This window comes from Drosophila novamexicana, unplaced genomic scaffold (genome assembly GCF_003285875.2).
Source record: "Drosophila novamexicana strain 15010-1031.04,08,12 unplaced genomic scaffold, DnovRS2.1 tig00002277-arrow-arrow-pilon, whole genome shotgun sequence".
NCBI lineage: Eukaryota > Metazoa > Arthropoda > Insecta > Diptera > Drosophilidae > Drosophila > Drosophila novamexicana.
The window spans coordinates 17,504-43,180 of NW_020824970.1; the positions used below are offsets into that span (position 1 = coordinate 17,504).

The 25,677-nt window shown below is 37.1% G+C and overlaps 1 protein-coding gene across 1 annotated transcript; it reads right to left on the minus strand.

Moving 5' to 3' along the window:
• Positions 1 to 12,466: 12,466 nt before the first annotated feature.
• On the minus strand, positions 12,467 to 16,354 carry LOC115769090 (dynein heavy chain 8, axonemal-like). Its single transcript, XM_030713801.1, has 3 exons — positions 13,490 to 16,354; positions 13,253 to 13,431; positions 12,467 to 13,194 (listed from the first exon to the last, which is right to left on the minus strand). The coding sequence occupies exons 1-3, from the start codon at positions 16,296 to 16,298 to the stop codon at positions 12,523 to 12,525; spliced, it is 3,660 nt and encodes a 1,219-aa protein (XP_030569661.1). The 5' UTR covers positions 16,299 to 16,354; the 3' UTR covers positions 12,467 to 12,522.
• Between the last annotated feature and the right edge of the window lie 9,323 nt (positions 16,355 to 25,677).

Genomic DNA, 25,677 nt, shown 5'->3' on the forward strand with positions numbered 1-25,677 from the left:
TAGCAGCTATATGATATCGTGGTCGGATCTTAAAAGGGCTTTGCATATATATCGTGAGTATGGTAAAACTAATAAATGCCGAGTTTGGTCAAGATATCTTGAAAAAGAAAATGTTTTTTCTGATTATAATAGGATTCTGCATATATATGAGGAGTAAAGTAAAAGTAATAAATGTAGAGTTTGGTCAAGATATTTTAATAAACAAAATGTTTTTTCATACAAGAACTTAATATTCGACCGATCGTTCCTATGGCAGCTATATGATATCGTGGTCTGATCTTAAAAGGGTTTTGTATATATATGGTGAGTATAGTAAAACTAATAAATGTCGAGTTTGGTCAAGATATCTTGAAAAACAAAATGTTTTTTCATACAAAAAGTTTATTTTCGACCCATCGTTCCTATAGCAGCTATATGATATCGCGGTCTGATCTTAAAAGCGTTTTGCATATATATGGTGAGCATTGTAAAACTAATAAATGCCGAGTTTGGTCAAGATATCTTGAAAAACAAAATGTTTTTTCCGATCATAATAGGATTTTGTATATAAATGAGGAGTATAGTAAAACGAATAAATGCCGATATTGGTCAAGATATCTTGATAAACAAAATGTTTTTTCATACAAGAACTTAATTTTCGACCGATCGTTCCCATGGCAGCTATATAATATTGTGGTCTGATCTTAAAAGTGTTTTGCATATATATGGTGAGTATTGTAAAACTAATAAATGCCGAGGTTGGTCAAGATATCTTGAATAACAAAATGTTTTTTCCGATTTAAATAGGACTTTGCATATATATGAGGAGCTTAGTAAAACTAATAAATGCCGAGTTTGGTCAAGATATCTTGAAAAACAAAATGTTTATTCATACAAAAACTTAATTTTCGGCCGATCGTTCCTATGGCAGTGGTTCGATCCAGGTTTTTTTCTATTGCTTTTCGCTCCAAACAATTTGTTTGTGTATTTACTTGCTCTATCTTGTGCACCGTTATCGTTGTGCTCTCGCAATTTGCATACGCATTAAATAAAATAATAATAATAAATAAAGTAAGAAACCGTGCACGTTCAAGCAGGCTGATGATTCTGCACTGCCGCAATTTGTTAATTGCTGGCTGTGTGAGAATATGATGCATGCTAAATGTGCAGGTCTCACTGGGCGTGATTGCGACAAGATCGCTGCTATTGCCAAGAAGGGCTGTGGTGGCTTGCGTTGGTCGTGCGCAGAATGCATCGACAAGCAAATTGATTTCTCTAGAATGTATAATTCTGTGAGAAGTCAATTCTTAAAATTAAATAATGTGGCTAAGCAGCTCTCGAGTAATTTTGACTCGAATTTCGAGTTGCTTGGCAAATATAAATTTGAGTCCCCAACCAATCGCCGGTTGGAGCCTCAACTTTTGCAATTGCCCTCTACGTCTGTTCAGACACCTACGACTTTCTTGTCCCTTCCTAGCAACTTGGAGGTATCTCCAATGTTGTCTTTATCGACTTCTCCAAGCGACTGTCCAATTACCCCTGTTTCAACCCCTGTACTAGTCCCAGTAGAGCCCGTACCTGATCCCGTCCCAATTAATCAAACTGCCTCAGCCCCATCAGCTCCTGGCCGCAAAGGTAGACCTGCGCGCAATCTTGCCCAGATTGTTAAAAACAATCATTGTGCCTCGTTAGCTCCCCCATCTCCTGTATTACCTACAGCCCCATCAGCGCCTACTTTAACGGTAGTTGCCCCTCGTAGGCAAGTCTTTGTGTCTCGACTTTCGTCGGACACCACTTCCGAGTCATTGGTAGCCTATATTGCTAGCAAATCTTCTGCTAGCGTGTCAATAACCAAATTTAATTTCTCCACCCCTCGTGAAATATCATCATTCAAAATAAATGTTTCACATGATATGTTCCCAATCATTTGTGATCCCAAATTTTGGCCTCCACACATGATTGTTCACGAGTTCAAGCCTAAAAAGCGTAACCAGCCTGTCACCTTTCCAGTCTCTTCAATACAGGGTACCATTTCTGCCCCAAAAAACTAGCTTCATCTTCTGACCAAATCTTTATTCATTATCAGAATGTTAGAGGTCTTATTTCAAAACTTAAAAATCTTTTCATGGCCAGCACTTCCTTCAATTCGGATATAATAGCATTTTCAGAAACATGGTTGAACTCAACCATATCTGATTTTGAGATTTTATCAAATAACTTTATTTTGTATAGAACTGATCGGCCGACTCGAGGTGGTGGGGTGTTAAATGCCGTTAAAGCCACTCTCCAGTCTGAACTTTTCTGTTTTACTGACGCTGAGATTGTCTCAGTTAAGGTGTCTTTTCCTACACGGAATATCCATGTAACATGCTCTTATGTCCCACCTTCTTCTGATATTCAAGTTTATATGAAACATATTACTTGTATTAAAGAAGTTTCTTCACACGTGTGTGATAATGACCTATTTATGGTGTTGGGTGATTTTAATTTGCCCAACATCTCTTGGTCATTATTTACCGCCAAAAATTATCTAGTGCCCTCAGCACAGCACGATTTTATAGACTGCATGCTTGATCTTTCGTTGTTTCAAATCAATTCATTTTCTAATCATTTGATTAGAACACTTGACCTTGTATTTGTTAACGACTACCTTATTTCAAATGTGTCTAGGTCCCCTACTTTATCTCTTCCTGAGGATGTCTATCATCCAACTTTAGAGATTGCAATGCTAAATTGTAATCCTTTCATTTCGTGCTCATCAGCCAATAAGCCCCGCTATTGCTTTCGCAAAGGAAATTATTCTTTGCTGAATCAGCTTATTTATTCAACCGATTGGTCTTTCTTATATGACTCAGTTGATATGAATACAGCCATTAATTTTTTTTACATCACCCTAATCTCCCTCTTAGATGTGTGTATTCCTAAGTCAATTCCTTCGACTACTTTTTTAAAACAACCCTGGTTTACTACCAGATTATCACATCTAAAAAATGTAAAATCCAAATATTTTAAAAAGTTTAAAAAGTCTGGTTCGTGTACAGACTTGGCTAAATATTCCATAGCCAAGTAGAACTTCTTTCTTCTTAATTCTCAATGCTATGAGAATTATCTAACACGTTGTAAAAGGCAATTTTCCCGAAATCCGAGACAGTTTTATAATTTTGTAAACTAGAAGCGTAAATCTTCAAGTTTGCCATCTTCTTTTTTTCTTGGCTTGGATAAAGCTAGCAATGACACTGATTCTGTTAACCTCTTTGCTAATTTTTTCCAATCAACTTACTCTTCAGTCTGTCCTAATACTAATGCTTACCCTTATACTATTTCTTCAAGTTATATGCAAGTTATATACCTCCTCTAATTATTTCACACTCCTCTCTCCTATTAGCTATAAACTCTTTAAAGTCTTCTTACTCTCCTGGGCCGGACAATATTCCTAGTTGTCTTCTCAAGGAGTGTAGTTCTTCCCTTCTTTATCCATTGCTAAAGCTTTTTAATCTATCCCTTGAAACTTCTGTCTTTCCATCTCTTTGGAAAGAATCTTATATCATTCCTCTTCACAAGAAAGGTGGGAAGTCTGATATACGAAATTACAGGGCATTGCAAAACTGTCCGCTATTCCTAATTTATTTAAAAAAATAATCATTTCGAATTTGCAGCATTTCTGCAAATCAGTTGTTCCCCTGTTCAACACGGATTCGTAAAGAATCGGTCAACTACGACCAATCTGCTTGAGTTTACTTCCTTGGTAAACGATGCTTTCCTTTCGAAAATGCAAACTGATGTCATTTACACTGACTTCAGTAAGGCGTTTGACTCCGTGCACCATGACATTTTACTTTTTAAACTTGACCAAATAGGTTTCCCCCTGTCTCTTCTGCTTTGGATTAATTCTTATTTAAAAGTTAGCACCCAAAGAGTAATGCTGAGGCTGACTACCTCTAAACGGGTTCACGTTACTTCTGGTGTTCCTCAAGGTAGTCATCTTGGACCTTTACCGTTTACTCTTTTTATAAATGATCTCCCCTCTGTTATATCACATGCCCGTGTACTCATGTATGCGGACGATGTCAAACTTTTTCTATCATACACTAATCCCCTACATCATTCTCGTCTACAAGACGATTTGAACGCTATGCAACTATGGTGTTCGACCAATCAATTGCATCTAAATTGTTCAAAGTGTATGTTTATGACTTTTAATCGTACTACACCTTATCTTGTCAGTTATACAATCGACAATATCCCTTTGCAACGTATACTAACAGTTAAGGATCTAGGCGTTATTTTTGATTCTAAACTCTGTTTCAATCTTCACATAGATATCATCGTAAATGAGGCAAAAGGTGTACTTGGATTCATTAAACGATGGTCTAAAGAGTTTAACGATCCTTTTATTTCAAAACTTCTGTACATCTCTCTTGTTCGCCCTATCCTTGAATACTGCTCTTGCATCTGGTCTCCACAGTATAACAATAGCCAGGATCGTATTGAATCTGTTCAGAAGCAATTTCTGCTTTTTGCCTTACGAGGTTTAAATTGGGACCCTAATCTTCGGTTGCCATCCTACTCCAGCAGACTGCTTCTTCTCAACCTTCCATCTTTAACCAACCGTAGAACAATTCTCGGTGTTGTCCTTCTACATAAGTTGATTATTGGCGACATAGATTCTCCTTTTCTGCTAGGGCGTCTTCAATTCTCTGTTCCTGCTAGACCAACCAGAAATTATCGCCCCTTTTTAACTTACATTGCTTTACTTTATTAACAATCTTCTTACTTTCATTTTTCCTATTTATTGTATTTTCTTTATTAATATAGAAAATTAAGATTATTTTAATGTTACGTGAGAACACTTTTTTCCTACTTACAACCTTCTGCTTGTAGGCTCTAATAGCGTCACTGACAAAATTAGCTGTGAAAAGGGGCACAGCTGGCCGGACTGGCAAATAAAACACCTCCATCGGTCGGTGATGCTATTTAGAAAATTGTATCCTTTAACTAGGCTTTTAGCATAAAATTCTATTGTATAATCTATTGAATAATGAGGAAGACACTCGTTTTGTCGACCATTAATATATAATAAATAAATAAATAAATAAATTTCATTTTGGGGAAGATACGATTGAAATTCCTGTAGGATCTTAAGAGCTTGAGGACATTGTTAATTTTATCATAGATAAATTGATAGAACAAAAACTTATTACTTATCACTCTGATCTCACAATTGATAAGTAAAAGTTTGCCAATACATATTAATTAAAATCCTTTGTTTGGTCAATTTCTTGGATTTAAAAAAAGAGTTCTAGTCCCGAACGTTACTCATACTTCAGATTTAGAGGTAAATATTTTTAAAGTGAATACAATTCGATTGGAGTGTAATATTATTAACGGATCATATGTAAACAATATTTTATCGCATACGCTTCATGAATTTGTTCTCAACGTTGCACCGGGATATAAAATGAATGAGATCCCACACAACCTTATTAACTTGCCATTAAACACCAGAGAGATAAACACATTAACGATACGAATAATTGATCAAGACGGTGACTTGATTAACTTACGTGAAGAGGAAGTAACTCTTCGCTTACATTTGAGACCACGATAATGATAATTTCCAATAATAAAAACGTGTGGAAGCCAGTAATACGAAATAGTCGCTCATATTCCACAGTAAGTCGAGGGTCAACTAGGAGAGCACTTACGCCAGCAAATAAAATTCTTAAAATCTCTAGGTTTTAAGGTTAGAAAACAATGGCAAACAACAGCATTTTAAATGTTCGTGAAAAACCTTATTCCGATGATAGTATAAGGAAAAAGGATAATATACTTATACACTAGAGTGGGGATTTCTAGTTAAATTTACTGATTAAGTTCATCAATCGGTCATTTAGTTCACTCGATCAGCTATTCCGTTGGTCGCGAACGAGGAATTCTGCTCAGCTATTCAGTCGGTCATGAACTATTCGCTTAGTTCAGTTATGTAGTCAAATCAAAAGTGTAATTAAAATCCCGCTTACTTTTATGTTTACTAAGAACTGAACATCTCAAATGAATGTATCGTTCAGGAACGGCTGAACTGCAGAGTGGCATACAACGTTCATGACCGACTGAACGAGTACAGAATACATCGTTCATGACCGACTGAATAGCTGAACGAGTGAACTAAATGACCGATTTTGCTCACTAATCTCTGAATAAGTTCAGTAGTTCATTTTAATGACCAGTTCAATCGAACTTGGTCTGAACTAAACGACACAACTCTATTATACACCCTATCTTCAATCATTCAATGTTAACGAAGAAGTTCGAATAACTATTAAAAACCATGAAAGTTTCATCAGCATAGAAGTTTCGGTTGCTATGGCTACTACGGATGCTGATACATCAATTGCTACAGGAAAATTAAAAATAACTGGATGGCATATTGATTTGATGAAATTCGATATGAGCTAAATGGAAGTGAAATCGAACGCACTCGATTGGTTTGAGTTACTTCAACTATAAAAAACTGTTTCTTTAAATAAATCAGAGAGTGAAATGCTTGAGAACGCTGGATGGTTATTATATGTGGAAAATTCCACATATTATTATTATTATTATATGTGGAAAATTCCACGTATAATACTAAATGATCAAGCCAAACTGTAAATGTTTAATGTGGTTAAAGGTGGAAGTTCTCTTTCAATTTTCGACCGATAGTTCCTATTGCGGCTATATGATATAGTTGTCCGATCTTAATAGGACTTTGCATATATATGAGGAGCTTAGTAAAACTAATTAGTGCCGAAGTTGGTCAAGATATCTTGATAAACAAAATGTTTATTCATACAAAAACTTAATTTTCGACCGATCATTCCTATAGCAGTTATATGATATAGTCTTCCGATCTTAATAGGATTTTGCATATATATAAGGAGTATAGTACCGATCGTTCCTATGGCAGTGGTTCGATCCAGCTGGTTTTGACATATGTGCTGCGTGCAACAGAAAGAGGGACTTCTGCAAAGTTTCATTAAAGTAGTTTTAAAACTGAGAGACTAGTTCGCATAGAAACAGACAGAGTGACAGACGGACATGGTTCTATCGACTCGGCTGTTGATACTGATCAAGAATATATATATATATATAGTGGGGATTTCTAGTTAAATTTACTGATTAAGTTCACTCGTTCATGTTCTGGCCGTGAACTAAATCGGTCATTTAGTTCACTTGATCAGCTATTCCGTTGGTCGTGAACGAGGAATTCTGCTCAGCTATTCAGTTGGTCATGAACTATTCGCTTAGTTCAGTTATGTAGTCAAATCAAATTTATGTTTATTAAGAACTGAACATCTCAAATGAATGTATCGTTCAGGAACGGCTGAACTGCAGAGTGGCATACAACGTTCATGACCGACTGAACGAGTACAGAATACATCGTTCATGACCGACTGAATAGCTGAACGAGTGAACTAAATGACCGATTTTGCTCACTAATCTCTGAATAAGTTCAGTAGTTCATTTTAATGACCAGTTCAATCGAACTTGGTCTGAACTAAACGACACAACTCTATTATACACCCTATCTTCAATCATTCAATGTTAACGAAGAAGTTCGAATTACAATTAAAAACCAAGATTTGTATGTTTTTCTACATGAAAGTTTCATCAGCATAGAAGGTTCGGATGCTACGGCTACTACGGATACTGATACATCAGTTGCTACAGGCAAACTTAAAAATAACTGGATGGCATATTGATTTGATGAAATTCGATATGAACTAAATGGAAGTGAAATTGATCGCACTCGATTGGTTGGAGTTACTTAAACTATAAAAAACTGTTTCTTTAAATAAATCAGAGAGTGAAATGCTTGAGAACGCTGGATGGTAATTATATGTGGAAAATTCCACATATTATTATTATTATTATATGTGGAAAATTACACATATAATACTAAATGATCAAGCAAAACTGTAAATGTTTAATGTGGTTAAAAGTGGAAGTTCTCTCCCAAAAGCATTCCGTAGCTGGGACTGTTATTTGAATCCATCACTCACAGATGGCGGCCGACACACTTGGAATGTAGAGCTAACAGCTGATAGAGAACGTCCTCCATTTGATGATTTAAATTTATATTTTGAGTTCGGACGATTTGCTGTATGTACGCTAAATTTCAAGAAAGCTATAATGTGAAATAAACCCCAACCACTTGCAATCTTCGGAAAACTTGCAATATTCAAAAACTGCAATCACTGAAAAGTGACATCATCTTACAATCTTGAACTGGATTAACAACAACAACAATACCAACAGCAATTGAAACAAGTAAAAGGTTCTAGTCGGCAGCTCCCGACAAGGGGATACCCTGAACCAAAGATAATATAAACACTAACATGAGTAACGCCATACAACAAAATGCTACTATGCAACTTGATTTTTTGAAAATTGAGAACGAAAACGAAATCTGTAGCATTGCGCTCTCACAGCCGAGAGAACGAATAAGCCAAAAATAGAATGTGCTCTCAGCTTCGGCTCGATGAGGGCCGTGCAAGCAATTATGTTTGTATGCGTGTGAATATACATACATAGAAGCATATTTGAATGTGTTGCTTTCCACTGCTCTGGCAGTCTCTGGCTGGCAAAGAAACAATTTTCGTAGTTTTTAAATTTAAATTTGTTGTTTTCAAAGATACATTTAAGTAATTTTTATTTTTTTATTTTATTATTTTTTGTTCGAATTATAAAGAACAAAGTCGCCGCTCGAATTAGCTACCGATGCAAAATCGGTACCCAGGGAACACCGCGAGGGTAATATATCATTTAAATAAAGCCTGCATTTCATGGATAAAGCACAAGTACTTTGCGTCGATCGTAAGCTCTAAACTTTTTCGCTCAATGTACTTCGAAAACGAAGCGACGCAAATCAGCATCGACCAGCTTTGCTGAAGGCAGGCTGGCGACTAACTTCGTAGCTCGTTCGTCTGGTCTTTGGAGAACGAACAACCAGTCGGCAGGCATGCCGTACGAAGCCTCAAAGGCCAGATGAAAGGCCAGGCTAGAAATTTTGCATTCAAATGTATGCGCGTTACTTATCTTAGTGTTTATATTGTCTTTGCCTGAACCCTCTTCTACCAACATCAAGTGCATATATATATTTTATTTTAGAAGCTATATGTCAAGTTTGGTGACTAGCTCTTATTATACCAACAGCAATTGAAACAAGTAAGGGGTTTTAGTCGGGAGCTCCCGACTAGGGGATACCCTGAACCCTCTTCTTTCAACATCAAATGCATATATATATTCTATTTTAGAAGCTATATGTCAAGTTTGGTGACTCCAATTGACCAAAAAACAGGATATCTGCAAGGGTATTAGATCTTCGGCGTGCCGAAGATAGCCTTTCTTATTCGTTCATACTATGGATGCTCATTTGCTTGTAAGAGTTGAAGATGAAATTAAGGTTCTACCTTTCAATAAAGAGATTTACATTTTCCTTTCAAAATATACATATATTACAGATTTTAGATAGTCTTAGCTCTAATTTAGAACATAATAATTTCACAACTGTTAAACACCCTTTAATCTAGTACATAGGAAGGCAGTTTTGCCATATGAATACTTTACTAAATTTGAATGTCTGCAAGAAACTGCTCTTACACCAAGGGAAACATTTTTCAACAGTCTTGCAAATAGAGAATGTTTAGATGATGATTATTTACACGCTCAGAACGTGTGGAGAGTTTTTAATTGTAAAACCCTCAAAGATTATATGGAGCTGTTTTTAAAGACTGATGTACTTTTGCTTGCAGATGTTTTCGAAAATTTTCGTTTTATTTGCAAGAATATTTATTCATTGGACCCAGCCCATTATTACACAGCTCCGGGGTTATCTTGGGATGCTATGCTAAAAACAACTGGAATAGAAATACAGACAAATATGCAAAGATACAAAATGGTATTCGTGGTGTATTAGAGGAATGTTGTCAGAGATATTAATCATAAGTATATAAATGATTATGATAGCCCAAAATCCTCTCAATATTTAATGTATTTGGATTCAAATAATCTATATGGGTGGGCGATGTCACAATGCCTTCCATATGGTGATTTCCAGTGGTTAAGTTAGGAAGAAATACGATCATTTCATTTATTTTCAATTTCTCTAACGTATAAATATGGATATATTCTTGAAATAGATTTAGAATACCCAGCATCCCTTCATGATATCCATAACGACATGCCGTTTTGTCCAAGCAATCAAAAACCTACTGCAAAGTGTACAGTTAAAAAGCTTATCGCTGACCAAAGGTCGAAATATAAATAACCAAGATTTACCGTATATTACGGCTTAAACAGTCTCCTTGGTTAAGAAAATATATTGATATTAATACATATCATAGAACGCAGGCGAATAATAATTTCGAAAAAGATATTTTAAGCTATTAAATAATGCAGTATATGGGAAAACCATAAAAACATTTAAAAACGTAAAAACATTAAATTGGTGCATGGGAAACAACGTTTTGCAATAGGGAGCAGGGGCATTAATCGCAAAATCAAACTTTCATAGCTCAGTGCAATTCTCGAATAATATGTATGCAATCCAAATGAAAAGTTTGCATAACTATTAATATAAGCCCATATATTTAGGGTTTACAGTATTATTTCTTTCGCAATTGTTGATGTATGCTTTTCATTATGATTATATGGTAGCAAAGATTAAATCTGATCTAGCATTAAATTGTATGGATACAGACTCCTTAATATATACAACTAAAACTGAGGACTTCTATGCAGATATTAGAGATGATCTTGAAATAAAATTTGAGACATCTAAATATTCTGATGATCATGCTCATATATATGCCGTAAAGAGAGTTAATAAAAAAGTATTAGGCATGATAAAAGATGAGAATAATGGTAGGATAATGAAAGAATTCATAGAACTTCGATCCAAAATGTACTCATTGAAACTTGACGACGTAGGTTGTGTTAAATAGGCAAAGGGTATTTAAAAATCAATTTTGGAAACCATCAGTATGAAATGCTTTAAAGATTGTCTTTTCAATAATAAATCATATACAACAAATAATATGTTAATTTTTATACCCTTGCAGAGGGTATTATAATTTTGTCGTGAAATGTATGACACATAGAAGGAGACATCTCCGACCCCATAAAGTATATATATTCTTGATCAGTATCAGCAGCCGAGTCGATAGAGCCATGTCCGTCTGTCCGTCTGTCTGTTTCTATGCGAACTAGTCTCTCAGTTTTAAAACTACTTTAATGAAACTTTGCAGAAGTCCCTAATTCTGTTCCACGCAGCACATATGTCAAAACCAGCTGGATCGGACCACTATATCGTACAGCTGCCATAGGAACTATCGGTTGAAAATTAAGTTCTTGTATGAAAAAACATTTTGTTTTATAAGATATCTTGACCAAACTCGGCATTTATTAGTTTTACTATACTCCTCATATATGCAAAACCCTATTAAGATCGGACCACTATATCATATATTAGTCTTCTACTCCTCATATATATGCAAAATACTATTAAGATCGGACAACTATATCATATAGCTGCCATAGGAACGATCGGTCGAAAATTAAGTTGTTGTTTGAAAAAACATTTTGTTTATCAAGATATCTTGACCAAACTCTGCATTTATTAGTTTTACTTTACTGCATATATACAAAATCCTATTAAGATCGGACCACTATATATATAGCCGCCATAGGAGCGATCGGTCGAAATTTAAGATTTTTTATGAAAAAACATTTTGATTTTCAAGATATCTTGACCAAACTCGGCATATATTAGTTTTACTTTACTCCCTACATATATGCGGAATCCCATTTAGATCGGACCACTATTTCATATAGCTGCCATGTGATCGATCGGTCGAAAATTAAGTTTTTGTATGAAAAAACATTTTTTTTTCAAGGTATTTTGATCAAACTCGGCATTTATTAGTTTTACTATGCTCCTCATATATATGCAAATTCCTATTAAGATTGGACCACTATATCATATAGCTGCCATAGGAATGATTGGTCGAAAACTACGTTTTTGTATGAAAAAACATTTTAATTTTCGAGCGATCGTTCCTATGGCAGCTATATGATATAGTGGTCCGATCTATCGTTAAGATAGCTTTAAAACTGAGAAACAAGTTCGCACAGAAACAGACAGACGTACAGACACATTTAATGACAAAAATAGAATACCCTCTGCAAGGGTAGGAAAATCTAGTAATAACAACAGAATAATAACTTTTTGGTGTTTCTAGAGGACTCGTGCAGTTAATTTAAGTTCGTTTGTTGAACGGCATGCTGGCAGGAACATCATGACGTTAAGGATGTGTTGCATAGCGGCTTACTAGTATAGCTCAGGGCGGAATAACTTATTTATTACTCAAATTAACAAGCCAACATTTAAAATAGAAAGTTGACAACCACAGTCAGATAAAATAACATTTATTATTTTGTACAATACTTGATAATTTTAGATATTGTAATTGACAGCTTAACATTATAATAAACTATAAGTCTCTATTTAACATCGCATAGCAAAGCAACGCCACGCAAGACCCAATGATCTGGTGGCTTATTGGATTGCAACCACAGTGGGCAGATATAGTTAAGATCGGTGCGATTGATTTTCTTATAGACAGGACAAGTGTAAAGTTTTGGATTTTTGGCAGCTGTTGAGTAAATGGCATAGATATGTACAACTGGCATAAGGGTAAATAAAACTTTATTGGTTGATTCCACAAGGCGCGATGTACGTCTATCCCAGCCGGCACCATCTACATATAATCCATGTACAAATACTCCCTCTTTGGGAGGCTTTTTGCATTCCTCTGGACCAACTTTTAGTGCATCATTATGCATTGTTACTTGATCTAAGGCCCAGCCTTGATGCGCGCGAGCAACTTCTTGACGCATAGCCGTAAGAAATCCTTGCGGATTAAAAAATCCAGACATCCAAAAAACAACTGGACGCGAGCCAAAGCACCAATTGTAAAACTGCGTATGACGGTCAATAAGTTCGGTAAACCAGAAGCCCAAACTAGAGGAAACCCAACTACCACGCTTAAATACAGTCGGTACCCGTGCATTAAAAATATTATCAAGAGCATCTCTTAAGTTTTCACTCATTATAATAGTTCCTTCAACAGCAAGTAGAAGATCTTTAAAAGTGTTACGCACAAGAAGTATGATCTGGAATGAAAATGTCTTAAAAAGGAGATATTTATTTTTTTAATTAAATGTGTCTTACTCTTTGCATCCTATCAATCTCTTGGCGTAGAAATATATTCATAGAACTTGTAGCACCTGCGGCAATGAGGACTTGTTTTACATCAAATAAGTCGAACGCTGGAGGAGTTTTACCGAGCATTTCCCTAACTTGACGGGAAACTCTATCCTCTCTAGTTTCGGAAGTTCCACTTGAAGATTCTATTTAAAAATGCAGACAAATTAAAGAATATAAGATAATTATTTATTATATACTTACCTTTAGGTTGAATGGACATAATTTCTTCCAAAATATTACGCATCGTATTAGTTTGATATGTTATTTCGGCATTCGAATTAAATCCATAAACCTGTGGAGGGTCGACATTCAACATATTGTCAATGGCTGATAAATATGATTCACGTTCCTTGAAGCTGTATACGATGTATCCTTTGAAGAACTGAAAGTTGTCTTCGAAAAGAGCATCATGAAACCAAACACGTGTGAATGTATTAAGAAGTCGCTTGTCATAATCATCGGTAACACGTCCACCATATTGTACCTCTCCAAGCATATAACGTACGGTTACCCAGCTAATACCCTTTCCTGGTTCAAGGTCATCTAAATGGTTTTGAACAAATAAGCAACTGGCCAACCAATCAGAGGAATTAAATTCATAGGGGATATTCCATCCAAGCGGCCCAAATTTACGTCTTTCTTGTACCACAGTATGAAGAAAGGATATAGAATAGACAAGAGATAAATAAAATGGCGATTGTGAATAGTCCAGAAAATCTTGGGACAAATTGGTATAAGTTCGCTTAAGTCCCGCTCGTATTCCCGCTGGAGGTTCATTTGTATATTTAAGTGACATCTGTAACAGTGTTATTGGAAACATAGGGTGAGGCTCGGTAGTAATCCATATACGAAATCCTGGATTTATTAATTGTTTACTTTGCCGTTCTAATTCCAAAATTTGAACCATTAACTCGTTCATGTACTCCAAACCAAGGTGACAGTTTTGCAAAAGCACCCACCCGCCTTCATCCATGCATGTCGAAATTAATTTACGAGCATGGATCTCCTGTCCCTGGCCCATTGATATTGGGTGGCACTTGAGTTCATTCTTTTTAGCTAGCAATTCTATATTAGATGATGGATCTGAGCCGAGAGAAAGAAAACATATCATTGGGACAAGCTCCCTACTCTCTAAGAGTAACTCTTCAAAATTAAGAACGACCGGTTCCGCGAAACGTTCGCCCAATGAGTGAGATATATATTTTCGGCTTTGAGCAATAGTTCGGTCCATACACCAAGAGCGTATAAGTAGCATCTTACGAAACGGATCGAGTGAATTGAAACCATCTGGTATGATTTCATTTTCAGGAGAATCTTTTTTGAACCATATAAACCAGGCTCTCTCATTTCCACTAACCTTTGTAAGTATGTTGACAAACGGGGATAGATTTGTGAGCTGCACCAAATTTAGCCATGTTTCATCTGTTACCCAGCGAAATGGCACGGGAGGACAGTCATTCAGATTAATCGCGGCGCCTCCTTTTATAAATGTCTGGAATTCCTCAAATGTAATCAGCTCTAACTGACGATCAATACTCAATGCCATAAGAAGTACAAAAAGAAATTTATCCTTCTCATACAGTCCACGAGATTTATACCTGTAAATTTCAAGAGTCAGATAGTTTATAATTCGTTTAATACGCTTTTGTGTTATATGCGTTTTTGCTGAGTTATGCATAGAAGCATCGAAACGGTCCAAAAACTGTACAAGTGAAGTTTGGTACATATTGTTAACCATTGTCATACTACAAACAAGGAAGTATAGCACACTTCCACGAGTAGCTACGACGCGATATTCTTCACGGGCAGCATTTATCTTGCCCTCAGTTACTTTAGCTACTTCAATTTTTTCCTTGACTTCTATGGCTGTATTTTTACTTGTGTTTAGTACTTCAATCACTGTTACATCATCAAGTAAACTACCTTGTGTGGTAGATAGTTTATGTAATAGATTTGCTTCTAGCTCTTTCATTTTTTTCATATTTATAGTGACTGTCTCCACTAATTGTACACGTTCATCTTCCAGCTCTTTTCTCTCAGTAAGTATGACACGACCCAATAATTGATCTTCTAATCCACGCATCGTGACAGTAAAGTCAATAATAGATGTTCGAGCAAATATTTCTGGCGTATAAGCGGGATTAGGAAGCTTGGTTGTAATGTAACACCTAAAGTCTGGATTCCAGTCAACCTCTTTGTCGCCTATTTTAACTTTATATTGTGTTCCAACCTTAAGCAAATTGCGATCCAGTAAATTATCTAGGCAGGGATCTAACTCCTCTGCCACATCTTCAATAATAATAGGTTGCCCCAAATTAAGTGAATCTTCAATGTGATTACGAAAGTATTTGTGATTAAGAGCTGTAATAATAAGTTGATTTTGTTTCTCCATATTTTTGATCCAAACTTTGCCCTGTGACTGTGGGTCAATAAGCAGTGGAAAGCGCCTTGCTTTCGTAGCAATAATTCCATTCTGAATAGACAGTTCATCTGTGGGTAAACCTTGAATATTCCATTCCCCAATTTGTGATCGATCTGTAAGATTATCTATAACATTTACGCTCGCTGAAATCGGAATCATTTTTTCAATAATTTGTTTAGTCCAAATGCTTAAAAAAAAGCTTCGAAATTCTTGATTAAAGGGACCGGTATATGATAGAAATGCAGTAAGCAAAATAACGTCACCAACCAAACGTTCCGTTTCACTTTTAAATGATGCAATTTGTTCTGTCCACCTAATTTTTTCGCCAACTAATCCACCTATTAGCGCAGTTGCTGCATCCATTTTGTCCTGACATTTTTTTGCTTCAGTCAAAACGGTTTGTTTTTTAGAAACAGCTTCTTCCAAAGTCCTTTGGACATCCGCTAATTCATTTTCTTTTTGTTGCAGTAGCTCTTCGGCTTCACGCAAGTCCTCCGATGCTCTTTGATATTTTGCCTCTTGCACGGCTAAATTTGCTTTTAGTGGAAGAACCTCTTTATTAACTTCAAAATATTTAGCCATAGCCATTGTCCAGGATAATAAACCAGCGACGTTGCCACAAGCCACTTTTGCGGCTTCAAACGTGTATTGACTAGGGAGAAATAAACAGAAAAAGTTAGTAAAAAATAACAGCTTTTTTTATTATTTGGTGGTTCCACAAGACCGAAACTAATTTTTTTGAGGTATATTAATCTAGGGTACACCTGACTACAAATACAAATTACGGCCTTTGAAGCGCAAATATAACACGCGCCTAAACGCCTCCAAATCCATGCTCCGGAGACACTTGTTAAGGAGCTACTGGACGGGGTTTGCTGGGATGAAGGGCTTCAAAGGAGGAAATGTCTCGAATGGATTAAACGTAGTAGTCAACAGGGTATGACGTAGTGCTTATTTACGATCCACTCGTAAGTCCGCCGGTGTCGCTCCCGCCCCACCGTCACATCTACATCCTTTACCTAGGCCATGGTCAGCCACCACTTCTAATGCAGAAACAGGGACCGTAGGCCCAGGAGCAGAGCTCGCTCTGCCGGTGGTCACACCGCCAGAGGCAGCGCTCGCAAAAGCCATGTTCGCCGCTATCCCAACCGGAGTGAGGTGGCCACCTGGAGAAGCCACCGCACATTGGCAAGCATCCAATTAATTTATCTTTTGCTTAAAATTTTGTAAGTTCAAGACTCACAATATTATTTTTATAGCCTTGCAGAGGGTATTATAATTTTGTCGTGAAATGTGTAACGCATAGAATGAGACATCTCCGACCCCATAAAGTATATATATTCTTGATCAGCATCAACAGCCGAGTCGATATAGCCATGCCCGTCTGTCCGTCTGCATGTTTCTATGTGAACTAGTCTCTCAGCTTTAGAGCTATCTTAATGAAACTTTGCAGAAGTCCCTTTTTATGTTGCACGCAGCACATATGTCAAAACCAGCTGGATCGGACCACTATATCATATAGCTGCCACAGGAACGATCGGTCGAAAATTAAGTTGTATAAAAAAACATTTTGTTTATCAAGATATCTTGACAAACTCGGCATTAATTAGGTTTTCTATACTCCTCAAATACAGGCAAAGTCCTATTAAAATCGGACCACTATATCATATAGCTGCCATAGGAACGATCGTTCGAAAATTAAGTTGTATGAAAAAACATTTTATTTTTCAAGATATCTTAACCAAACTCGGCATTTATTAGTTTTACTATACTCCCCATATGCATCTAAAATCCCATTAAGATCGTACTACTATATCATATAGCTGCCATAGGAACGATCGGTCGAAAATTAAGTTGTTGTTTGAAACAACATTTTGTTTTTCACGATATATCAAATAGATTGTCCACTAAACTTGATTCCGAGCGACTTCGCAATATTGAGGACTACGAGCTGCAAAGATTACATAAGCATGGCATCTGACTTGCAAGCGAAATTTGAAATAATCTATGATAGTTTGTTGGATGTGAGTCAGGCCAGCATTGAAAAGGATCTTCCGTCAAATTTTCGAGGCAAGGTTCAGCAGATTGCACATTGTTCCACTTTCAATTCAGCCCCAGCCGATGATTGGCTACATAGAATGGTCCGATTTCTCTAACAGGTTCACAATGGTTATTGATAAGGATATGTATTTGACCAACTTAGAACCTCTAGTATCTACAGTCTACCTACCTCAAAGAAACAGCATTGGATACAATTCGCTCGTTGGAAATGTCAAAAGCTAATTATGCTCCCGCTTTAGAACTGCTTGATAATCGTTTCAATAACAAACAATTTATTTTGCAGGCTCATATCGCAGAAATTTTGGGTTTAAGAAAGGTGGATAAGGGTGCGACGACACAACTGCGCGAATTCTCAGATAAGATCAACTCTCATCTACGTGCGCTGAAATCGATGGGCAGTGTGGAACAGATCGCCGGCTGTATCATAGTACACACACTGCTGCAAAAACTAGATAACGCCACGCAAGCTAGCTGGAGGATGATGCGCCGTTGGACATCATACCATCATGTGAGCGGCTTACAGCCTTCATTGAGAAACGTTGTCAAAGGCTGGAAAATGCCGATCACGCGACGGCAATGTACACGCCTGGGTCCCAGGTGGGCCCGAACAACAGTAGATGAACTTTTGTAGTAGCTATGAATGGATCGAATGCATGTGTATTTTGCAGAGTCTATGGAAGCAATCATCATTGCATCTTGGCAAACTAAGCAGTCACATCGCTGCTTCTAGATCACACAATGCTCAAGATACCAATATTTCGATACCTCTTAACCGCAATTTACATAAATAATCCTAGGTTATCAGAGGTCGACAATTTATTATATCTCAATGCAAAAACAAGAGGTGACGCTCAGGCGATTGTGTCGAAGTCACCTTTGACAAACGATGGCTTCCGATCAGCCTGGACTAATCTGTCTTAGCGTTTTGAGAGCCGAAAATTGTTAGTCAACAGCCATTTTTCAACCTGCAGCAAATCTTCCAAGTGTCTGGAATGGAAATAAAGGAACTTCACAGCACCATTAAAGGTTGCTTAACAGCTCTGGAGTTATCCGAAATTAATATAGAAAACTGGGACTGTATACTCGTGTTCCTATGTTCCTCCAAGTTACCCAAATTAACAGTCTCCTTATGGGAACAGTTCATCTCGAGAAAGAACGACATCTCATCTAGGCTTGAGATGAACGCCTTCCTCTAAGAACGCTATCGCACTCTAGAGGCGATAGAAGAGCTTAAGACAACCGCAAATACTCCAGGGCACTCAAAAATTGTTCGCGCAGAACCTCCTACCACGAAAAGGCTTAACTTATTTCCGAATAAGGTCGCCAACAAGCCACAAGCCTGCAAATTGTGCTTCAGGGAGAATCACCCTATCCGTCTGTGCCCATGATTTCTCCAAATGCCCGCCAGCGAACGGGCAACTTACATCAAACAGCAAAAACTATGTTTGAACTGTTTCGCTAGGGGTCATCAGTTAAGGGATTGCACAAGTGCTCACAATTTTTTTACGTGCAAGGGTCGTCACAATACGCTCTTGCATCGTAGTGACACTCCACAATTGAGCCCTACAGTAGTCTCCATGCCACAAGCAACAGCTCCCTCCAATCAATCCATACAGTCCACTCCATCCGAACAAACGTATGTTCACAATTATGTTGCAATTAACACCCACGGTGTTCTCCTAAGTACGGCTGTTCTATATGTTCGCCACTTGGGTGTAAATTATTCAGCTCGTGCACTGATCGACTCGGGATCAGAGGCAACATTTATTTCCGAGCGACTCTTCCACCTGATAAAGCTGCCGTACAAATCCGTACAGGCACAAGTATCGGGATTAAATCAAGCTGTTGCAGCCCAGCCTCGCAAGCTCTGCCATTTTAATATTGGCTCTCCTACCAAGCGTCGTACCCAAATCGAGGCATCAACATACGTCCTACCACATTTGGCAGGGAACCTACCATCATGTTCGATCCCCCAAAGTTTATTGACAACCCTGCCAAAACTCCAGTTAGCGGACCCTAATTTCCACAAAAGTTCGCAGATAGATGTGCTGATTGGCGCTGATATCCTACCGTCCATACTAACGGGCGGCTCCCATCCTAATATATGTGGCACGCTGCTGGGCCAGGAAACTATTTTCGGGTGGATTTTAACAGGCCCAGTTTCAAAGACCGCATCCACCACAATCTCGTCATTCTCGACTCGAATATCTGTCTCTCAAAAAGAGCAATTAGACGTCATTCTCACAAAATTTTGGGAGGTGGAGCACATTCCAGTCAAACTCCGACTCCTTTTGTGAGCGTAATTACATCCGAACAACAACAAGGAACGAGAATGGCAGATAAGTAGTCACCCTACATTTCCAAGAACCTAATCACATAGACTTAGGACATTCAAGATCTATCGCACTAGCTCAGTTTCTAAAGAATGAGAATCGCTTAAAAGGAAACCCTCCTTTGAAAGAGCAGTACGACTCCTTGATTCGGGAGTACTTCATATGACACAAGTCTCTCCAAACAGCAAAACCAATAATTTTTACCTGCCGCATCATGCTGTTTTTAAGCCCGACAGCACCACAACAAAGGTTCGCGTTGTGTTTAACGCCTCCAGCCCGTCTTCCAATGGCAAAAGCCTAAATGATATCCTACACACGGGATCAGTACTCCAATCCGATCTGACAATTCAGATACTAAAGTGGCGTTTCTACCGCTACGTTTTTAATGCCGATATAATATATGTATCGGCAAATCCAGGCCGATCCAAGACATACGCCCTACCAACGAATACTATTTCGCAATGAGAACCAAGAACTTTGCGACTTCGAACTCAATACGGTTACCTTTGGGGTAAACTGTGCCCCATACCTCGCAATCCGGGTCCTCCGTCAACTTGCTCGTGATATACGAGAACATTGTCCCATCGCATCCGATATAATTCAAAAATTGTCATCTTTCAATGACAAAAGCCTAAATGATATCCCACACATACTCCAATCCTATCTGACGATACAGATACTAAATTAGCGTTTCTACCGCTACGTTTTAAATACCGATATAACTAAGATGTATTGGCGAATCCTGGTCGATCCAAGACATACGCCCTACCAACTTCGAACTAAACACAGTTGAGAGTAAACTGTGCTCCATACCTCGCAATCCGGGTGCTCCATCAACTTGGAACAATGTCCCAACAAATCCATTATAATTGAAAATTATATGTACGTCGATTATGTTCTAGCAGGGGCACACATTAACCAACGAGCAATTACAGCCATTTCAGAACTCCGCACGGCACTTGACAGAGCCGGGCTCCCTCTGAGAAAGTGGACATCCAACACAAATGAAGTGTTAAAAGGAATACAAAGGGACCACTTTCTGTGTGCGGATTTCTTAGAAATCAAAGAGGCTATCGTCGCCAAAACGCTACGCACTCGATGGCAAGCCACAACAGACCAATTTTTTCTTTGCTCCGTCCTAAATGGCTAGCACCTGTGATAGTTCGAGCAAAGATTTTTATGCAAAAGATCAGGATCCAAGAATTGGTATGGGATCTCGTTCAACGTTGGCATGCATTCCTAACCGACTACCCCTCTCTCGAAGAGATCCGTATCCTCAGATGCGCATATGGTGCTGCACTTCCTTCTCACCGAGCTCACCCCGGCTCTTATTCCTCAGCTCCCTATCCAGAGTACTGAAAACTTCAATTGGACAGACTTCACTATTGTTCTTGCCTGGTTGGATTAGCCTCCATGCAAATGGTCTACCTTTGTGGCTAACCGGGTAGCCAAAACAACGTCAACCAATGGCAGATGGTTCCATCAGAACATAACCCAGCTGACTTAGCTAGTTGGGGGGTCTCTCCTCGGGACCTATTGGGCAACACTTTGTGGTGGCATAGACCGGAATGATTACAACTACCAAAAGACCAATGGCTAGTTCTTGCCACGGTACTTGAGATAGAGATAAAACAACACGCAGTTAAGTGCAATGTCTCACAGCTACCCTCCTACAACATTCTGGAACGATTCTCCAGATTCCACAAGGCATTGCGAATTATCGCATATATCTGTCACTGTATCCAGCATAGTAGAAATCCAGCGATCCACCTCCCTGCTGATACTCCTAAGGAGTATAGCTGTTTACTTGATAAGAAGCAAATTCAAGGATCAATCAGCATTCGCAAACCTTTCATCGATTTAAGGGATACTCTGTGATCATGTGGACGTGTGAGAGCGTCAACTTCATTAGGCGATGAAGAGCGACACTCCATAATCATTCCGGCCAGTTGTGATTTTTCACGCCTCCTGGTCCGATCAAAACTTGTGTTGGCATTTCAATCCTCCTGGCGCTCCACACATGGGCGGATTGTGGGGTGCAGGTGACAAAAACTGTAAGACCTACTTATACAAATCCACCTTATCCATAAAATATACATTTGAGCAGTTCGCGACTCTCCTCACCAAGATGAAAAGGTCCTCGCAGTGGACGTGCTACCGCTCTTGGTGTCATCCCTATTTAAAAAATAAAAACTACACAAAAAAAAAAAAAACGAGAAAGAAATGCTGTCATATAACAACTTAATTTTCGACCGATCGTTCCTATGTCAGCTATATGATATAGTGGTCCGATCTTAATAGGATTTTGCATATATATGAGGAGTATAGTAAAACTAAGAACTGCCGAGTTTGGTCAAGATATCTCAAAAACGATAAATTTTTTCATACAACAACTTTATTTTTGACCGATCGTTCCTATGGCAGCTATATGTAGAGTGGTCTTACTAGGATTTCGCCTATATATGAGGAGTATAGTAAAATTAATAAATGCCGAGCTTGGTCAAGATATCTTGATAAACAAAATGTTTTTCATACAACAACTTAATTTTCGACCGCAGCTATATGATATAGTGGTCATCAGAGGATTTTGCTTATATATGAGGAGCATAGTAAAACTAATAAATGCCGAGTTTGGTTCAGATATCTTCATAAACAAAATGTTTTTTCATACAACAACTTAATTTTCGACCGATCGTTCCTATGGCAGCTATATGGTATAAAGGTCTTAATAGGATTTTGCACAAATATGAGGAGAACATTAAAACTAATATATGCCGAATTTGGTCAATATATCTTGAAAAAAAAATATGTTTTTCATAAAACTTAATTTTCAACCGATCGTTCCTCTGGCAGCAATATGATATATTGGTCCGATCTTAATAGGATTTTGCATATATATAAGGAGTATAGTAAAACTAATAAATGATGCGTTTGGTCAAGAAATCGTAAAAAACAAAATTTTTTTTCATACAACAACTTAATTATTGACCGATCGTTCATATGGCAGCTATATGGTATAAAGGTCTTAATAGGATTTTGCACAAATATGAGGAGAACATTAAAACTAATATATGCCGAATTTGGTCAATATATCTTGAAAAAAAAATTTGTTTTTTATACAACTTAATTTTCAACCGATCGTTCCTATGGCAGCTATATGATTAGTGGTCTTAATAGGATTTTTCCTATATATGAGGAGAACAGTAAAACGAATAAATGCCGAGCTTGGTCAAGATATCTCGAAAAATAAAATATTTTTTCATACAGCAACATAATTTTTAACCGATCGTTCCTATGGCAGCTCTATGATATAGTGATCCGATCTTAATAGGATTTTGCATATATATGAGAGGTATAGTAAAACTAATAATTGCCAAGTGTGGTCAAGATATCTTGAAAAACTATATGGCAGCTATATGATATAGTTGTCCGATCTTAATAGTATTTTGCAAATATATGAGGAGTATAGTAAAGATAATAAATGCCGAGGTAGGTCAAGATATCTTGAAAAAAAAATTTTTTTTTCATACAACTTTATATTTGACCGATCGTTCCTCTGGCAGCTATATGATGTAGTGGTCCGATCTTAATAGGATTTTGCATATATATGAGGAGTATAGTAAACCTAATAACTGCCGAGTTTGGTCAAGATATCTTGAAAAATAATATATTTTTTTATACTACAACTTTATTTTTGACCGATCGTTGCTATGGCTGCTATATGTATAGTGGTCTTAATAGGATTTCGCCTATAAATGAGGAGTATAGTAAAACTAAGAACTGCCGAGTTTGGTCAAGATATCTCAAAAACGATCAATTTTTTCATACAACAACTTTATTTTTGACCGATCGTTCCTATGGCAGCTATATGATATAGTGGTCCGATCTTAATAGGATTTTGCATATATATGAGGAGTATAGTAAAACTAATAAATGCCGAGTTTCGTCAAGATTTCTTGATAAACAAAATGTTTTTTTATACAACCACTTAATTTTCGACCGCAGCTATATGATATAGTGGTCTTAATAGGATTTTGCTTATATATGAGGAGTATAGTAAAACTAATTAATGCCGAGTTTGGTTCAGATATCTTCATAAACACAATGTTTTTTCATACAACAACTTAATTTTCGACCGATCTTTCCTATGGTAGCTATATGATATAGTGGTCCTAATAGGATTTTTCCTATATATGAGAACAGTAAAACGAATAAATGCCGAGTTTGGCCAAGATATCTTGAAAAACAAAATTTTTTTTTCATACAACTTAATTTTCGACCGATCGTTCCTATGGCAGCTACATGATATAGTGGTCCGGATTTTGCCTATATATGAGGAGTATAAGCTAATAAATTTTGAGTTTGGTCAAGAAATCTTGAAACACAATATGTTTTTTCATACAACTTATTTTCGACCGATCGTTCCTATGGCAGCTATATGATATATTGGTCCGATCTTTTTGGGTTTTTCCCTACATAAGAAGAGTATAGTTAAACTAATAAATGCCGAGTTTGGTCCAGATATATTTAAAAACAAAATTTTTTTTCATACAACTTAATATTCGACCGATCGTTCCCATGGCAGCTATATGATATAGTGTTCCGATATTAATAGGATTTTGCCGTTATGAGGAGTATATTAAATGCCGAGTTTGGTCAAGATATCTTGTAAAACAAAATATTTTTTTATACAACAACTTAATTTTCGACCGGTCGTTCCAATGGCAGCTATATGATTCAGTGGTCTTAATAGGATTTTGCCTATATATGAGGAGTATAGTAAAACGAATAAATGTCGAGTTTGGTCAAGATACCTTCAAAACTAGATTTTTTTCATACAACTTAATTTTCAACCGATCGTTCCTCTGGCAGCAATATGATATAGTGGTCCGATCTTAATAGAATTTTGCCTAGATATGAGGAGTATAGCAAAACTAATAACTGACGCGTTTGGTCAAGAAATCGTGAATAACAATTTTTTTTCGTAGGACAGCTATATGATATAAAGGTCTTAAAATGATTTTGCACATATATGAGGAGAGCATTAAAACTAATATATGCCGAATTTTGTCAAGATATCTTGAAAAAAAAATTTGTTTTTCATACAACTTAATTTTCGACCGATCGTTCCTATGGCAGCTATATGATTAGTTGTCTTAATAGGATTTTTCCTATATATGAGGAGAACAGTAAAACGAATAAATGCCGAGTTTGGTCAAGATATCTTGAAAAAAAAAATTTTATTTTCATACAACTTAATTTTCGACCGATCGTTCCTATGGCAGCTATATGATATAGTGGTCCGGATTTTGCCTATATATGAGGAGTATAAGCTAATAAATTTCGAGGTTGGTCAAGATATCTTGAAACACAATATGTTTATTCATACAACTTATTTTCGACCAATCGTTCCTATGGCAGCTATATGATATAGTGGTCCGATCTTTATAGGATTTCGCCTACATAAGAAGAGTATAGTTAAACGAATAAATGCCGAGTTTGGTCTATATATCTTGAAAAACAAAATTTTTTTTCATACAAATTAATATTTGACCGATCGTTCCCATGGCGGC